General features: G+C 36.9%; 1 protein-coding gene across 5 annotated transcripts in view; it reads left to right on the top strand.

Annotated features, from left to right (window-relative positions):
- SFSWAP (splicing factor SWAP) overlaps positions 1 to 18,984 on the top strand; it is a 49,363-nt gene that overhangs the window by 19,296 nt on the left and 11,083 nt on the right. For all 5 annotated transcript variants that reach the window (XM_055794555.1, XM_013295852.3, XM_055794553.1 and 2 more), the window contains exons 12-14: positions 1,236 to 1,469; positions 2,875 to 3,065; positions 14,750 to 15,015. In XM_055794555.1, the coding sequence (XP_055650530.1) occupies positions 1,236 to 1,469; positions 2,875 to 3,065; positions 14,750 to 15,015 (691 nt within the window). The remainder of the gene's footprint in view (positions 1 to 1,235; positions 1,470 to 2,874; positions 3,066 to 14,749; positions 15,016 to 18,984) is intronic.

Raw genomic sequence — 18,984 nt, forward strand, 5'->3', positions numbered from 1 at the left:
CACTATTATAGTATCTCTTTTCTTGGAATTCTGGAGTTCTTAATTTCTGAGCCTATTTCTTTACCCCAGAATTACAAGATGCAAAGCTTATATTTTATAAGCCTTGGTATGTAATTTAATTACTGTATTTAAATTTCCCTGACTGAAATCTTTTAGGATATATATGCAAAAGACATCCTGAGAAAGATAAATGTTGCAGCAGACCATATGGTTGTAGGTTGCATTGCTTGAGATGTGTGAGAAATTCCACTCTTTATTCTTAGAAGTTGCATTTTGGATAAATGGATTAGAGATTACTTCCCCGTTTTGTTTTCAAAAAATGTTTCAAGGAAAATTCTGTGAGGCAAAAAGATTATTTCAGACTTAAATATTTTATATATTAGCTATGCTTAATATTTTTTTGAACATCCATTAATACAACCTAGCTTGAAATATCCATAATTTTCTTTTTGTTGTGGTATTCAGTGTTTCTTACAGGCATCCTTTTTCCTTTTGAGTGTGCTGGCATGAGCGTGGTGTGCTGTCCTTTTGTGTTAGAATAGTAGGGGCTGCTTGGAAGGAATAGTTGACCACCAATCTTGCTACAGCAAGACTAGCCAAGACATTTGGGGAAAAGTACTTAGCTTTTGCCTTTTTATCTCCTGTAATAAAATGTTGTTAACTCCCTAAAGTAATTAATTTTCATATAGATGGAAATGAGTCTTTAAATACTGTTCTGTGAGCCTGCCAAATGCTATTGTTGTGCAAAACATCTATTTAACGTAAAGGAAGCATAAGGGACTGTTTCCTACTGTCGTGTGTCAGATAGGAGCCTGAACACAGAGTGTTTTCATCCTAGGCCTGAATGAGTAGATTGTTCATTTGGGAAAAGAAATACTGAAACTAAAATTTATTTGGGACAGAATATGAAATTATTTATTTTATCTTAGGAAATGTAATTCCAGAGGTGGTTTGGAGTACCTTTCTTTATCCCTAATGGTACTGAAGTACTAGAAAAAGACTTTGAAATAAATCTTTACAGGGCAAATGAAGTTTCCAACATTTGTTTAAAGAAAAAGAAAAAAAGCTTGTGTTGTCCTTTTCCCCAGAATAATTAGCATAACATAAGGATGATATGAGTTTCTTTTGTGTGTGTGTGTGGTGTAGTCTGCATGGGTAATGGATAAGGTCAAGAAATTAAACCTGTTTTCTACTGTAGTCTAATGATGTGTAAATTCTTACCCATTCATTCACAGCATCATTTGCTCCAATAAGCTTTGCAATTAAGGCCAAAGAAAATGACCTTCTTCCTTTGGAGAAGAACCGTGTTAAATTAGATGATGACAGTGATGAGGAGGAAGAAGAGGGCAAGGAAGGCCAAGAGAATGCTAATAGCGCTTCAAACCATACTCCGACTGTTACCACTCCTTGTACTGCTGCTGAGGAGAAAAAACCTCAACTTACACAGGAGGAGCTGGAAGCTAAACAAGGTATCCCATGTTACACAGCAAACAAAGTGAAAGATTTGAGTCCTTCAGGCAAACTACAAAACTGTCACGTAAATAAGTATGGCATTTTAGCTATTTTGAATCTTGACTATGTCACATGGACAGGAATTGGAATTCTTTTCTTTTCCCACAATTTCCTGCTTATTGTTAAGCATGAAATCTTCCTTGGTTGCTCAGCTAAAATCAAACTCACAACACACCAGAGTTGAGTACTTTGCCCTAATGCATGATCTTTCAGAATTTTATTGTGTTTTTCCATTACAACCTCAGAGTAAAACACTAAACTTCTGGTTTCCAGATTGCATTAACAGAGCCCAGAAAAAGGCATGGCCATTTCTCATTTTCTTCAGAGAACAATGAAATGCTTCAAGCTATTTTTCAGTTGTATAGCATTCCCATATAGACCAATATCAACTTGTTGATGTGGGCAGAAGGGTATGCTCTGTGATTTTGAATGAAAGCATATTTTAAAGGGATCAAATTTACCCCATTCCTCCCCAAGGCTGTGTAACAGCAGAGAGTGTATAATAAAGTGGAGGCATTGTCAGTGTTCACCAGCTTAAAAAATTATTTCTCTTCCAATATGAGTATACCACAGGTATTTCATTTTTCATCTTCAAAATATTTTGGTATTTTGCTCCTAAGTAGCAGTTCCTTTTGTGAACTTTAGTAGCACAGGGTATGCTATGGTGATACAAATCTAAAGCAAATACAAAATACTTTGTATGTTAATAAACATAAAGTGTAAAACATGTTGGGGAAAAAACTGTGAGTTGGAAAAACTGTGCAAATGTTTTGTCTTGTACATACACAGAACACAAAAGTAGAAGTGTAAGATGGAAAAATTAGACAAAGTATCAGTTAGGTGCATAGGTAAAGAAACTGGCTTACTCTTTCTGTAATCACATAACAATAACTGTTGGTTGTAACAATGGTGAAACAGTTTCTGCAAATTTCTGGAGCAGCCCGTGTGTAAACATTTTAAGATGTATGTGAATAGGGCTGGAAAACGTAAGGTAAGGATCAGATCTGTGGAAAGAGCAAAATGGAGAGTTTGCATCACTCTTAACAAGCACAAGAAAAAGCTTCTGAATATACCATGCTACTTTCTGTAGATAGCTTTTGTAAATAGAGAAGGACAAGTATCCTGGATTTTCAGGACTGGATTTTCATGTAATTTTCTTTAAGCTTAAAAATGTTTACTTCATCAGTACTGCTTTTCATGAAGCAAGTGATGTATCTGTGAATTAAGATCTTTGAACGGATGTACTACAAAGGTTTGAGAATGATTGGAGGGCTGTTTGGTGGGGGGTGGAGGGTGTTTAAGGAAACCCAAGTTCCCCAAGCATGTCTCACTCTACACTTCGCGCTTAATTGTCCTTCTTAGCAAAACAGAAACTAGAGGATAGATTAGCAGCTGCAGCAAGAGAGAAGCTTGCACAGGCCTCCAAAGAATCAAAAGAAAAGCAGCTACAAGCAGAGCGCAAGAGGAAAGCTGCACTGTTCTTGCAGACCCTGAAGAACCCTCTGGCAGAGGCAGAATCTGAGAAAATCGAAGAGAATTCCTTCAGTAACGAGGTAAGCAGGAAATAAATTTCTCGTTACCATAAAGCTAGCAGAAAACTTAGCTATGGAGCGTGAATCTGACAGTAGGTTATGAAGTTGACTGAAGAGATAGAAACTTTTCTAAATGGGGAGAAATTTGAATTTTAAACACTTAAATCTTTTTTTCAGTCATTTTACATATGTGTGTCATCTGTTATTAAAGATCTGGTAGAGAAATAACAATGGATAATTCAGAGGTTAGTTAGCTAGTTAGAGAATGGGAAGCTCTCTAAGTTGAGCTTGCAAGTTTAGCTCTGTACTAGTGAGTGGTCCATGAATTAGAATACGTATCTTTCAAGAGTATCTGGATATCTGTTTTGATACTTACTTAATGTGCATGTTGATGTCTTTGAGTTCAGAAAAAAATCACAGGCAACTGAGCTTTAGGACTTATTTTGCACCTGTTTTGCTGGATTTTGTTGTTTGGTTGGGATTTTGTTTGGGTTTGTTTTTTTTTTTAATTAAACTGGCATGAAACTGAGGGGAATAATTAGTGAGCTCATCTGTGTGATTTAAGGTTTATAGCTGTACATCCTTAATCAAGAAAACAAATACATAGGTGGGAGAAAACTAGGCTATATACTTGTTGCACTCCATCATCTTAATGTTAGTTGTGTATTTCATGTAAACTCCTTGAAAGCTTAGAATGCTAGGATGCTTTTTTCTCTTTTAGGCCCAAGTTTAGTGTGGGAGTTATAAAAGATTTTGTTTTATTATAAGGATGTTAATTTTAAAACAAAGCTGAATTTACAGGTAGTGGCACAAAATTCAGACAAATATATGTATGCATGTTATTCACTGGGCATAGGCGATGAAGAGTCAAAACAAGAAACTCACAGTGAAATAACTGAGTGGGCTAATTATACTGCTAGCTGTCTTCCAGAGAACTGGAAGTAGGCACGCTGCCTGTGCCTACTTGATCATGAAGTGACCTAATCCTTTCATTCAATTCAGCAGAATCTCTTATTTTAGAGAGTAGAAGCAAGTATCTTTCTGTAGCAAATCAATTTGGAGTGTTAGTATTCTTGCACTTCTTTCAAAGAACAATTTTTGATAGATGTTAGAAACTGAAATCCTCTGCTTTTTTGTAGACTACTAGAAAATAGTCATGTGGCAGAGGCAAACTGTTTTCCATGTTTCTTCTGCCTTTTAATTATCTTTTCTGTCTGCATGCATTTTCATTCTTTGGGTAGTCAGCCACCTTAGGTAGTACTATGGTAATAACAGCTTGAGGGTTTTTAGAAGCTCCGAGTGGGTCATCGTGATACTGCACTCTTAGGCCAAATCTAAGAGTAACCTGGATATTGATGACGACCTATTATTAGGTTTTAGGAACACAATAAGATTGCTAGTAAGTTCCCTTGCCATTTGGCTGTTTGTGATAAATTCTAGTAGTTCAGTGCATGGCTATGAAAAATCAGCTATGAATTTCCTTTGGAAACAGTACTCCAAAGACGAGAAACAGGATTTATCTTGCAGAAGTAATTGTGAATCAGTTAGTTGGCATTATCTTCTGGAGTGAAGAGAACTATTACCAGCCAGTCTGTTGACGGGTGGTGATAATAAAAGCATCTTTTTTGGGTAGAGTCTCTAGAAGTCACTTTAATAAGATTTAGAATTTTTGAGTAGGCAAGGGTAAAGCAGAATCTTGGGCCAAAAGACTTTAGTAATTAAACTTCAGTAATGAAATATAAAACCAAACTCTAAAAACCTGTATTGATCAAAGCCACACATTTGCTTTTTTCCCTACTAACAGACAATGCTGTTTAAAATAGCTAAGAAATAATTGTTTCTCGTAAACCCTTTCTGATTTGTGTAAAATAAATACAATTTTAAAAGCCTAAATGAGGGATTTGAATTTATTATATAGGAAAATCCTTCAAGTATTGATTTGTTCCTGCATCGTAATGCTGTCCTGAAGCTTTTCTCTCCATCTGCAGGTTTTGGCAACAGAGTATGTTCTCTATCGAAGAGTCACATTCCTATTTACATTGTGTATTGTCCATTTAAGTTCTTAATTGCCTAACTTCACCCACAGAGGAGATAGGCTATTTTCCTACTTTGTTTCTGTTTGTTCTGTTTTCTTTTCCCTTTGTTCCAGCTTTTTCGCAGAGCCAATCTCCTTCTGCCAGTATAGTGCTTGTCCTAGCTTTAGAAGTAGTAATTTTACTTCCAGGAGTGTCACTCATTTTTATTCAGCCTAAGCATCATTTTATCCATAAGCACATGCCAATCTGGTGTGTTCTTATGCATGCTTGCTAAAAGATGGGGGAGCCTGTGTTTCCAGTACTTGTATGGACACCTCCAGCAAGTCCAGACCATCTCCCTTCATAATGGAAGAAAAACTGTCAAAATCCATTTTCGACAAATTTACCTTTGACATTCGTCTTCACTGCAGTAGATGTAAACAGCTGTGGGGAAAATGTCGGAATGGGATTTGTTGTAGACTGTGTAGTTTCTGGAAACAACCTAAATAGGGCTGGAAATTTATGCAGCTTAGGGTGTGTTTGCAGGATCCTTCACTAAGCCAGATTGAAACTACTGCATTTGTAAATGCTGCAGGCTTTCTGTGCACATTGCAAATACAAATATTGTTGGGAAGTAGAACCTGTTTCCTCATTTTGAAATTATATTGCTTCCACAAAAGTCAGTAAATCATTCTTGGTTGTACTAATCAAGCAAAACTTAATCTCTGGATACTGACAGAAAATTTCAGGTATTGATTGTTACAGACTTGTTACAAGAATGAATGACACGCCTTTTCATTGTTTCCTTTCCCACAGAAAGAATTCCAGTACCTAACAAGTAATTCGTTGCCCCATTCTTGATTTTTTCCAAATAAATAATAGATTAGCCCTCAAAATGCTTTCAAGAGAACAGGCAATTGGAAGAGATACACCTGTAGTTCAGGTGATCCATATCACCACGGAGTATCAAATATGTGAATTGAGTGTGGTCATATCCCAAAGAGATGCTGTTTGGGATTCTCGTTGTTGCTCCTAACAAATTTTCCATGACTGACGTAAGTGATCAGTAGTTTTTTCCAGTTGTATATTGAAGAGTGACTGCAAAGAGCCAGTGATAATGCAAAGCTCCCCAGACTTGCAGTTCTGCTCTCCTTCTCAAGGGGATTTGTCAAGGACATAAAAGTTGCTAAGCTAGGGTTCTTTGGTTATTTTTCTTTAAGAGAATGCCTGAAATAAGGAGTAACTCCTCAGTAACAGCTGACCCTCTTTCAGAAGAGCAGATGGGTGTCCTCACTCACATCTGTACTTGCTGAAGTTCTAAGCTGAAATAGCTAAAAAGCAAGTGAACTTTTCAACAAAAACTGCACCCTAATCCCACTTCTCAGTAAACTCATTTGCTAAGAACTTCTTTTTCCTTCTCCCGTATATGTACAGTTTCAGAGAAGGCATCTCTTTTTCACACAGAAAAAAATTCAGTGTATTTAAGAATTTTAAAGTAACCCATTGCTCTGCTTCTTACCAATAGAAATAGTTTGGAGATGCTTTCTTTATAAAAGGGATTATTTAGGATTTCAAATACATATTTAAATGTTACTGGGGGTTTTTTTTGAAATAAAATTGACTCCTTTATTGGGAATGCTAGTAATGTGTTAATGAGCAGTCTAAAATGCCATAATGTCTTTGGAAGTAATATTCGTCCTAAGTGTAGTTTGCTTATTGACATGCTTGTCTATGTTTATATAGATACATGCATATAGAATTTCATTTTGAAACGTGAATGTTTTTCAGTTTTGTTTGCCTTTCCATTTTGCCGTATTTGAAAAGGCTTCCATCTGTTGCGACGGAGGGAAGACACAGTCACTCAGTATGAGTGATCAGCAGACTTTGTTTATTGTCCCTTACAGTCACCTTTTATGCCTTGTTATAATTAGCTCATACATATTACAAAAGTTAAGCTCATTATTGGTTAGTTGCCTAAATATCAAGCCCGCCCCTAGTTTCTCTTCTGTAGTTATCTGTTCCCACCTGCAACATTCTTTTCCCACCGAAATCTTCCTGTTATTGTGTAACAAGAACAGCCAAAGACAGTGTATTTTTGCTTTACTTCAGATAAGCTGAGAGCAGTGTGCATTTTTGTCCAGCCAGCTGGACTATGTCTATGTGACCCTTTTCAGCTAGCCAGGTATCCACATCCATCTACATTCATTCCAATATGTAATCTGCCTTTTGCTCTACTTGCCTGGTTTGCCTATTGGTAACAGCCCATTTGATTCAAGAAATTTTATTGGAAAAAGATAAGTGAAATCATAGTGTGGATTTGGTAGCCTCTGTTTTCTAAACACTGAGAATATAGTAAATTGCATCATGATGTCTAAATAAGTTTATAAATAAATACGTAGCATGGGGGGGTTAAGCTCTTTCAGTCATGTTTCAGAAACAAGAAGATGCATTTAAAAACACTGATTGCAATTAAAAAATGTGTGTATAAAAAAAGGTTGAGAGAGAGATGTAAATTTAGTTTTGTAGTTGGGTTAATGGTGCTAATTGGGGAAATTTCAGAATTTAAATATTTAAACAATACTATTTAAATATGAAAGTCCGCAGAAATGTCACTTAATGTATTTCATCTCCTGTTTGGGGGGAAGGAGCATCCAATGAAGAGTCCAGGAAACAAACAATTGATTTACAGCGGCCATAGAGTTAATGTACTTGAATTATTTTTGTAGCTTAAAATGTCTCAAAAAATGGAGTAATGACTGAGATGTGTAATAAAGCATGAAGAGAAGTTGAGAATGTTCGTGGGAGATGCATAATTCCTCTGAAATTGCCCCTGCCTAACAACTATATAAAAACTAGTTGATGCTATTTATGTGTATACACAGTGTATGTTTGTGCTGAAAACCTGCTTATCACACTGCTGTAGAGATGCATTAAATGAGCAAAGCTTTTTTTGAGCTCTGTCAGATTTTCCTGATACCTAGTATTTCTTGAAAGAAGTGCTAGTACTGAGTATATGTTACAACTTTGAACAAAATTGATTCTACTAACTGCATGTAAAGGACAGTCGATACCACAGAACATAGCACTTTTACGATTTTTTGGCTTCAGCTGAATCTTAAAAATAGTCAGATCTACTTTTTCCGTAGCTGAATTATTTCTTTTATATGGTTTTCTGTTTTTCCTTAAAGTGAAATCAAGCAAGAGGAACAAAAGGCTGAAAAATGAGCTCGAGCAATGGAGCAGCACAGCTTTTCATAATTGGCTCCTCACTACTCTTGCATGCATTACAACAGTAGAGTTATGCATCGTATTTCCTCAGCAGTACTTGGAAAATACGTAGCTTAGTTTCCACATCTGATCAGCTTCCAGTAACATGGTAGTGAAGTCTTTGCTGTTTTTCAGGACGTGGGTAAACAATGACTGAGTGGCACTTCACTTCTTGGTGTTTACATGTGTAATTCACACAGACGCTTTTATAACAAGAAAAATCAGGCCAACTGGCCCATCTGTCAGGCAGTGTCAGTAAAGAGAAATTGCAATTATTCTGCAGTGAACATAGGTTCTTTGTCCTGTAACAGCAAACAACCTGCAGTTCTAACAACTGCAGTTCTTCTAGGTATGCAGAGCTGGGGTACACCAGGTTATCTGGAGTGCTGCATTGAAGTGCTTTTTTATTTTTTAAAAAATAAAGTAAGGCGTTTCATGGTCTGAAATGCAAAGTTCATTCCAAAACTATTAAAATTAATTTAAATTTTAAAATTTAAGATTACACGTATATTTATATATAAGGAGAATAAAGGCTTGTGCATGCTCTTATATATATTTATCAAAACCTGAATTAAGTAGATTAGACATTGGGAGAGGTCATGTTAAGATGGTATGTTTGTCTTGTTTTACTTATACCCCCACCCAGCTTAACAGAACAAGCATGCTGGCTATTGGCATGAGTTGAATTCTGAATACAAGTGTCACCCTTGGTAGTAGGGCTTGCTACAGCACACTTGGTATGGTAGGCCTGTAACATTTTTCCCAACCTTTTTCAGGAGTCAAAATGTTGTTTGTCTGCAAATCTATCCGTTCAGGACTTTTGATTATACCTAACCCTGTCCATCTGAGCAGCATTGTTCGTGAGTGCATCGGGGAGCAAAAGGTTGAAAAAGAAAAAGTAAAAGAATCTGTGATGGAGCCCTGGGTCTCCATCTGTGTGCAGCCAAGCCTGACAGATGAAAATTGTCATAGTTCAGTGTCTTGCCTGTGAACACTTGCTTAGTGTTTTTGTTAACAGTGGTTGATAATGGTAGGAGGTTATAGGAGTCTTGCAGAGGGAAGATCTTAAGCTGCCAAATCATTGCTTCCAGCAAAAAGTCTTGGTAAATATAATTTGCCTTGGTAAAGTCCCCTCCCTGCTGCCCTTGTCAAAGGAAGGCCTGCAGACTTCATTTTATGTCAAAGAAACTAGTCATAAATGACCATTAAAGTAATATAACTGATAAAATTTCTCCCAGAATCTACTGGTGCTGATAATACCTGAAAAAAATAGAAGGGGCCAGCACTGGTGACTGGCTAGATGAGGCAGAGTGTATTTGACTTCTTGAAAGTAGTGACTTGATGTAGTGACAAGTGTTCTGCAAGTGTTGTACTGTCCAGGTTTTTTCTGCCAGGCATGATTTAACTAATAACATGTCTCATGGGCTTCTAATACAGATTATTCTGCTAATTCTCTTGTATTTTATCCTATGTCAGAAATGCTTTAGGGGCAATAGTACTTTGATACACATGTAAAAGACAGTTGGTTATACCGAAACTGTTACCGATATAAAACTTAGTATGTGATGTAAACAAGGAGAGAAAGTTGGCATAATAATGCTGCAAAACCAGACAGGCATGTGATTTGAAAGTAGCTCTATTTTAACGGCTTGTCCCAAATGTCACCTGCCGTGTGCCTCTGAATATAAAGATTCTATAGCACAAAACAAAACTTCACTTCTTTTGGCTTTTTCATCTTCCTTGGTTTGAAGCCCTCTTTTGTTATTTGTTTCTTTACATGGCTTGTCTTTGGTTGTTGTGTACGTAACAATTTTTATTTTTATTTCCTGTGGAAAATAGTCTGTTTACAAGTGAAATAGAAGTGTGCCATGTTTAAAAATGAGATGTTATTCAAGTTTTTCCAAGCATAACAGAGTTATGAACAACCGTAGACGATGTACGTCTTCCACACTTACTGTTGTAGTTGATCCTACTATTTTTAGCAGTGGACTGACTGTAGATATTACTGCATGTCTCTCTGGAATAATAATGTTATATTTTATGTTTACATATTTTCTTAATGTTAATTTGTGAGCAAAATGTAATTGTCTGATGAAAACTATCCAATCAGTACTTAATGAAAAAATGCTTTAGAATATTTCAGGACCATTAATTTCTTTACCTTTTTTTTTTCTGAATCCAAGTATCTGTATCTTCTGTTTAGCATGGAAGGGGGGGGTGTGTGTATGTTTATATATTTCCTTTATCTTGCTTTTTCAAAAGGACAGATAAAAACATAGAACAAAATGTCACATACTAATGTGGCATTTGGGGGGTGGATAGCTTGCTGGCACTTAGAAATTTTTCATTGCAAGAACCCTACTATAAAAATACACTTGAGTTTAATTCCTGATACTGTAATATTTTTATTAATATTTAATAGTGGGGAATAAAGGTAAAAATCAGGAACTGCCGTCTTAATTAAGATAGGTGAGGGAGCTAAGAATGTTCTATGCCTCGATTTTTAGTCTTCAGAGTACTCAAGATACAATGCCATGTTGATTGTCCATACACAAACAGATTCACAGCCACTTATTTCTTTACAGTTGGGCGTCCAAAATTGAAAATGCAAAATTCTGACTGTTTTTGGAGTACTTAACACAGTCAGTGTACTGTTAATAGCTGTGTTTCAGTGCAGCAGGTAAACCTTGATGAAACTGTTGAGTCTTATGAGTATTGAGTATTGCATTTGTTCAATAGGAACTTATTCTATACAAAATGTTTTTATCACTTCTGTTTAATCATTTTGGCCCAATTTATTGAGGCTAGGACTGACAAACTTCTGAAAGTGGTAACTGCTCGCTTTGATGTGCAGAGCGATCATACACTTGCATTGCTGGTGGACAGTTGCTTATTAATTCTCAGTCAGGGGATACTTCACCATAAGTTTTGGGGAACCTGCAGTGAAAAAGGTACAGTAGTAGAAAAGAATCTAGGGTATTTTCAGATTTTAATGAAGTAAAAGAATTGTTGATTAACTTCAAAGTTCTGACATTCCTCGCTTTCCAATTTTGATCTAACATAAGATTCAAATTACTGCAAAATTCAGCTGTTCAGAACAGAATAAATACTACCCAGTTGTAAAAGTGTTAGTAACATTATTGATAATGTTCTTTACCAGTAGATTTTGTTTGTACTAGGAACAGTGCTAGTGTTTTGTTCTGTTGCAATAAGCGCCTTTTGGTTCCCTTCTCGTGTTGGCTTTGTATTGCTTAAGTAGTGTAACCTCAGAATACCCAGTCTGTGTTCTGGTCTTAAGAATACTGCAAATATGCAAAGGTCTTGTGATGAACTGAAGTGCTCGTTTCTGTGCTCATAAAGCTATAATTTCTTTATGATACTGAGCTCTTTCCTAACCCATTCCTGCTAAACAAGTTGTTGAATCATTTTTGTTTTCCAAAAAGGTATCTCTGAAACATTTTTTTATACCAAGTGTTTACTGTAGGAAGCATTATTTTAGGCAGATTTGCTTCAGTCATGCAGATAAAGTGTTGAAGAGCAACTCTGTCAGTGAAATTGTCTGCCACTGTAACATTTAATAAGGGCCAAAAAAATTGTGGTGTTACCCAAAATGGACAAGGAAGTGAGATTAAGTGAATGCTTCCTGAACGTTTGCAGTGTAAGTCCTTAGAAGAGCTCTCAAAAAATTTAAATCTCTCATCCTTTGAGATGCATAATAAAATTCATCAGGTAACCAGTTTGTTACCGTGCTTTCTAAGACTGTTCTACTGTCCTGCAGATTTGCAAAGCCAGGCCAGTTTTGGAAATGCTGAATAATCTGTCAGTATCTGCTTGCTTTGATTTCACCACCACCACTCTACCCACACACCCACTCCCGCATTCCTGCTTCCAGTTTTAGTTCCCATTACCTTAGTTTGCCTAGATCAGCTTTCACTAGTGAAAACACAAACCCCTGACAGCTTCTTCTATTTGCCAGATGCTAAGACAGGGGGTTTGTTTTTTTCAAATTATTTTTGTTCAGTAGCATTACTTGCACACCCAGAAATTTTCTTTGTGGCCTGGTAACTTGTGGGCGTTGAGTTCTTTCACTGAGCTCTGTGCTGTGCTCTGATGGTGAATCAGGTCATTTTGCTGATGATTTTTTTTTTTTCTTGAAGGCAACCAGGGTTGCCACTGAGGGAATCAGCGCATTTGTTCACAGTTGTGTTGTGCCCTGACAACGATCAGCTGAGCTGCTGGTTTGCAGTGGTGCATTTGCGTAGGTTCAGATGGATAGGTGACGTCTCCCTGTGTGTTAGCTGTTGTATTGCACTCCAGAGCCTACATACTCACCTAGGGGTAGCTAAAATTACTTCTGTATGGCTTTCCAAACATGATTCATTAGTAACCTGAAGCAGTGGTGTCTGAATCTACAGCCAGCCAGCCTGCAGCTGTGCTTTTCTCAGAGGTGTCTGGACAGCACTGTCACCCCTTGGTGTAAGCATCCTGAAAGTCAAGGGGAGTCCACGGTTCAGCATCCAGTGCTTTTCGTGGATACGTAGAGGGGCTTAGCATTGTGGGGTTCTTCATTCTGGTTTCTGAGAGCACCTCTGTGTGAACTCAAAGTGTGTCATTCATATATTAACTTGCTTTTTGGCAGTGGTATGACAGCTTGTATTTTATGCGGCCAAATGAACTTGGGTGGTGAAAACCAATTCCCCCCCACGCCTTGTTCTCTTCTTAACTCTACTTTGCCTATAGCTCCTTTGTTTCAAGCTGTTAGAGGAGTCTACTTCAAGGCAAACCAGTCTGTTACATATTCAGTAGTGTTCAAAGCCAAGACTAAGATACTGTATAAAGAGATGAATAACATTGTCAAGGAGCAAAAGTCAGCTGCAGTGGTCTTTTAGCAAACTCCAAAGTTTGGGCATGCGTTGTCTGTAATTAAATGTGGATTGTGAAGTTAGTGAGATTGGAAATGGACCTCTGGTAAACCAGTCACTCAAATGATTGTGCTATAAAGTGTTTATAATCCTTGAAGCAAAGGTACTGCTTTATTGCTACTTCTGTAAATACTGCAGTAGCATTTATCAGTTAAAGCTCAGAAAAGAACTATGGTGCTCTAACTTGAAGCAAAGCTAGATTTCCAGTTATTCAAATGTGGTCAGTTACTGCCTCGACATATTCACAGTAGGAGATGGGTAAAAAGAAAGGAAAAGATAACCTGAAACAACCAAGTTAGGAACAGGCTTTAGTGTATTATGTTTTATTCCAATCACGGTAGGCATCCTTGTATCATATGGTGGAAGTGTCAGACCAGGTGGAGCAGAAATTATGACAGAGGGAAACTGATTTCTCCAGTTGCCTTGAAATGGCAGCTGGGGGAATGACAGGCTTTGAAATCAGGAGTATATCTAGAGTGCCTGACTTGAATTGTTTTCAACAAGGCATTGAGCAGAATTCTCTCAGGTGCAAGCTGATAATTTGAAAATTTCGTGGAGTATGCTATGTTTTGCTTAACCAACTGCAGCCAGAATTACTCACTGAACATAAACTGTGCATGGACCTGTTCTGTCTTTGAAATTAATAATATTTGTGATCTTCCTAACCCTGTCAATGCAAAACACTTATTTTGCAAAGTACAGAAATAATTTTTGTCGGCACTAATTCATCTTGTTGTTTTCCTTGGGGTTGTAAATTAAACAGCTCAATTCAGGGATGAAAGTGACACTAGAACTTAACTTTGGATGTCAGTAGTTCCTGATCATGTTTCCAGATTTATCCTTTTTTAAATAAAAGGGATAAATAGATGAAAAGATACCTGATAGTACCTATTTTTTTTTTTTTTTAGAGCACTTTTCTTCTAAAAACTGGAAAAAAGTTCTGAAAACTTCAGAACTATGTCCTAGTTAAGCTGACAGTCTTAGCATGCATATCCCAACTTGCATGTATATCTTTGGGGAACTGTATACCTTCATTAAATACTACTAGACACGTGTTCTTGAAGATGTCAGACCTACTTATGCGCGCTTTACATAATGCTGATGCAGCACTTCAAGTTTTTAAAGCATTCGTGGGTGGTTAGATTGTTACTGATTAAATAACTACTTTCTTAAGATCGATGTATTTCTCACATACTTTCATGAGTCAAACGATGCAAGGTGATTGTTAGTTATTATTTTCCTTGCTGTTGTACTCATTAATCGGCATTTCTGCAAAAAAACCCTGTATTGTATATTGGCAAGACTACCATGCAGGATATCTTAAGTTTCTCTGTAAAATTTGCATGTATGTGGCATGCAGAGGAGTAGATGTAGCTCTCTGTTTAGTATAAAGGACTGGAGATGCTTATGTGTTGTCCATACTTACAGGGTTTTCGCAAATTAAAAATTTGCATGAAGCTTTGAAAACTTAACACTGATCTTTGTCTACCTTTGATTTCAGGGTGTCAATAGTACACCATGTCCTGTGACTGCAGTCAGAGCTTTACCCACCTTAGAAGTTAAACAAGCAGAAAGGCCTTCAAGCAAAAGCAAAGATCCTCCTAGGGATGAAGAAAAGGAAAAGAAAAGAAAAAAGCACAAGAAAAGATCTCGGACACGATCTCGATCACCATTCAAGTACCATTCATCATCTAAATCCAGATCTAGATCACATTCAAAAGCAAAGCACTCACTTCCCACTGCCTATAGAACTGTCAGGCATTCAAGGTGGGTTTGGAAACCAAACATAGGCTTTAGAATTCTGTGTGGGCTAACACTTAAAACATTTTTGCACTTCTTCCATTATATAAACATCTTCATACCCATTACAAAGGCTACAGTCATCTTGAGGACAGTAAATATCAGAAGATGTGGAGGGTCTTAGAAAAGAGTTTTAATGAAATAATGAGTCTTTAATTTCTTATTGCATAGTGCAAAATTTGTACCAGTAAATGCTTTTTCACTCTCGTCTGTGAAATACCTGACAATAATCTGTAGGAATGTGATTCTAGCAGGAAGAAAACTTACAAATAAGCCTGTGGCTGTTCTGTTGCTGGAGTAAAGTAACCGGATAATATTAAGATACGAAAGAGAGGTAGAGAACCAGGTGGTTGAATAGCAAAGCTCAGAAGGAAAGCAAGCAGTTAGGTGGTGTGTGAAAAAATATGATGGATAAATATAAATGGCAGGAGAGATATGACAGGAATCCAAGAAGGGTGAAAAGAGAGTTGATGAGGAAGGGAGACCATGCAATAATGTAGCCCAGTGCAGTTAGCTCTGTATTTAATCATTAATGAGATTAAATTCACTATCTCAATTATCCAGCTATAAGATTATCTATATTGTGTTATATTAATGCTGTTAATTATATCTAAAACATTTAAATCTAGGCACCTTCTACAAATTTGTCGTATCTGAACGCCTCGCCATACAGCAGTTACTGTGGTCAGTAGGAAGGGTTTATTCTTGAAGTTACGTTCCCTGGATCATGCTACCAAACAGTGTTTAAGTAACTCATAGTTCAAACAGATGGTGCATATAAATACTACTACAGTTATATATGTGATGCATGCAAAATTATATAATCCTTTATCTTTGTGGCCTTGCCTGTGACATATGCTTCTTCCTGGAAAACACCTTCTAGCCCTTGACAGCGGTGTGACAGAACTTCTCGTCTTGTATTTTCCATGTGCATTTTTTTTGTGTAACAGAGTGTCTTAACTACACTAATATGAGGAAGTGTTAACATGTTGCAACTTTTTATTTTGTACTGTATTTTTAAGGTTAAATACAGTACTTCGCTGTAGACTTCTCTGCTATTTAGAGATGCAAGGAATTAGATCAACGTAACTTGGCCTGAAACGGTCGGTTTGACATGCTGCTTATTTGACTGCCTTTGACAGTAGGTGGTCATGATGCTCTATGTTATAAGGCACACTCCAAAATACTGTGTGCCAGTCCTTTTCTGTGCTTACCAGCGTGTAAAGGGTTTGGTGTTGAATGAAGCTGTCCTTGTTTAAGAAGTGAATGCAAATCTTCTCAAAACCTAAGTCTTCTCAAAGTTAAGGATATCTTGGGGACAAGTCTCCACTGGTGAATTACTGATCTTTTCAACTCCTTGTTGAGCCGTATCTTCACTTGAACCTCCCACATCGCTTCATCCAAGCTATGCTGCAAATATTTATCCATGATTTGGCTGACATGTGGTAAAACCAAGGAGAAAACTTTATACTCATGCTAAAAAAAAAATTAAGTCATCTTCTGTGATACCTTGAAAAGGACAAAGAATCATCTGAGAAGATCCTTACCAATTCCTGGGTATACTACTCTATACGATAAGGATAATCCTGCATGTTGCTTGAGTTTGCATTGGACAGTAACCAAATCAATGGGAACCTGCAAGTTCAGTTTGATGTATACTGAGATAAGTCTTTAGGGAGGTAAGATATCTGGTCCTTTAAAGAGGCTTGAATACTTCCACCATGGTCTACATAGCAGATAGTCTTACTATGTTTTGGTTGTTTGAAGGTTTTTTTTGGTGGCTGTAGTTCAGCCGGTAGAGAAATTACACAAAGAATAGCTCATCTACTGGAGCTAATCTTTGTGTGCCATCTTCAGTGTACCTCGTGGCACAAATCAAATAACAGACACACAGAGCCTCAATTGTTTCAGAAAAACTGCACCACATCTTGCACTGAAAACATTACGCACGTTATAAAACTTGACAGAAGTTAAAGCTGAATGGGAAGGAGCTTTCCATTCAGCCTGTCTTTCTGTTCTGCAAGTACTAGTTTAAACAAAGGTCTCTGAAGGGTCTCTCTCCCCTCAGTGGATTCAGAAATCCATTGTTTCTGGGAGCTTAAGGCAGTATCATCAGTGGTGAGTGGGTGCCAATTCCATATGAGCTTTTTGCAGGTCATATGAAATACTTTTATTGACAATTATGTCAGGTGGGAGACCTGTTAGAAATCTGAATGTACCTTCCTGTCCGTAGCATTCCACAAGAACATGGCTAAATCTGAACCTCTTGTAATTCAGCTGCAATGAATACCTTTCTTCTGCATCTGATAATATAGAAACTGTGCTGTTTTACTTTAATCAGTAAAGACAAGCAAGTCTTATGCAGGATGCATCAGATATCTCCTCATCTGGAATCTGTTGTTCTGTTGGGCCTCACCTAGAGTACTGTGTCCCGTTTTGTGCATCCTTTAGAATGAATTAGACCAGCTGGAGGAAGTTCAGAGAGAATCATCACAATTTTTGAGAATTAAAAAAAAAAAAAAAAAAAAAAAGAGTTGGAATGACTGCTTAAGAAGACTGAGGGAAGATGAAATGAGTCTTCACACCAAAACAAAGAGGGAATAGAACATTCATCTTCAGTCCTTGGGGTCTGGACAATAAGTAGTGGATTTAAATTGGTAACAGAGTGACTAGAAAGCTTTTCATAGTGTCTCAGTGGTAAAGGTAGTTAATACAGCTTGTGAAGGCTCCATTGTGGGGAATTTCTGTCTCAAGAATTATGGTTTGGAGAATATTGAATAGTCTTATTTCTTAAAGTCTTTTCTGGCCCTGCCTTTCTAATTGGGGTCTACATGGTCTCACATTGTACAAGAAATGGTGATGATTGAAGGTTTGCTTTATTGAAGGTGTTTGATGTGCCTTAACATACTCGCTGTATTTCCAAAATTAAAGCTTTTGCTCCTGAAACCAGAAAATGTATAGAGTAATCAAGAGTGGGAGGCTGATTCGTAACCCAGTCAGATACTGATGTGTTTTGTTTCTCAAATGTTTAGGCAAAAACAATACCTTACCTGAGTAATTGCCAAAAAAGGCAAATGTTGTTGCTTAGCTAGAAGATATGACTGGGGGGGTTTATTATTATTTATTTATTTAGAGTTGATTCAGAGAAGATTATTTCCATGCATTGTTTTATCTCATTCAAAACATGGCACGTTTCACATCTCTTCGCTCTTTAGTTTTCCCAGTGCTTCACCTAGAACAATATTTTTTTCCTAGATTCCCACAATATTGGGTGTTACAACTTACTGGTGAATAGTTACGTGAAGAGTCATACCCTCCTGGGATAAGTGTAAACTGTAGAAGTTAATGCATTTGTCTCATATTAAATGGGTGGTGCTTAGAGATAGCCTTTATTGTGTGGACATCGATGCTGAATCATAGTAGAACATCCCTTTTGAGTAACTATGCTTTATTCGAGTGTCTCAGTCTAATGTTGCATGTTTGAGATTTTGTTGCCTTGTTTTATTCTGTTCAAAACATATTCTAACCTACAAATCTCAATATAAAGTGACTATTGATGCTTTATTTTACCTCAAGAGTGGACTGGAAAAAGCTGGAATTTTTCTTTTCTGTAGTAATTACTGCTCTAGTTGCTGTTAATCAAATGATTTAGAATAACAAACAATTCTTTTTCTTAAGAAACAAGGTTTCATAACTTTCTTAGAGAGTAGCTTATTACATTTGACATACCTGCACAGTGATTTTGGATTTGAAGTTATTTGAACTATTATATTTAAATTAACTATGATAGCCAAAAGATGAGCCATGCTTATTTTGTAACTTTTCGTTACGCTATATTGCATTCAGATGATAATGAATTTTAATCTCTAAATTTTAATAATGGCACTCAACACACACCCTGCATTTGGGGGAACAATCTTAAAGCCTTAGATTTTG

Source organism: Falco peregrinus, chromosome 2 (genome assembly GCF_023634155.1).
Source record: "Falco peregrinus isolate bFalPer1 chromosome 2, bFalPer1.pri, whole genome shotgun sequence".
NCBI lineage: Eukaryota > Metazoa > Chordata > Aves > Falconiformes > Falconidae > Falco > Falco peregrinus.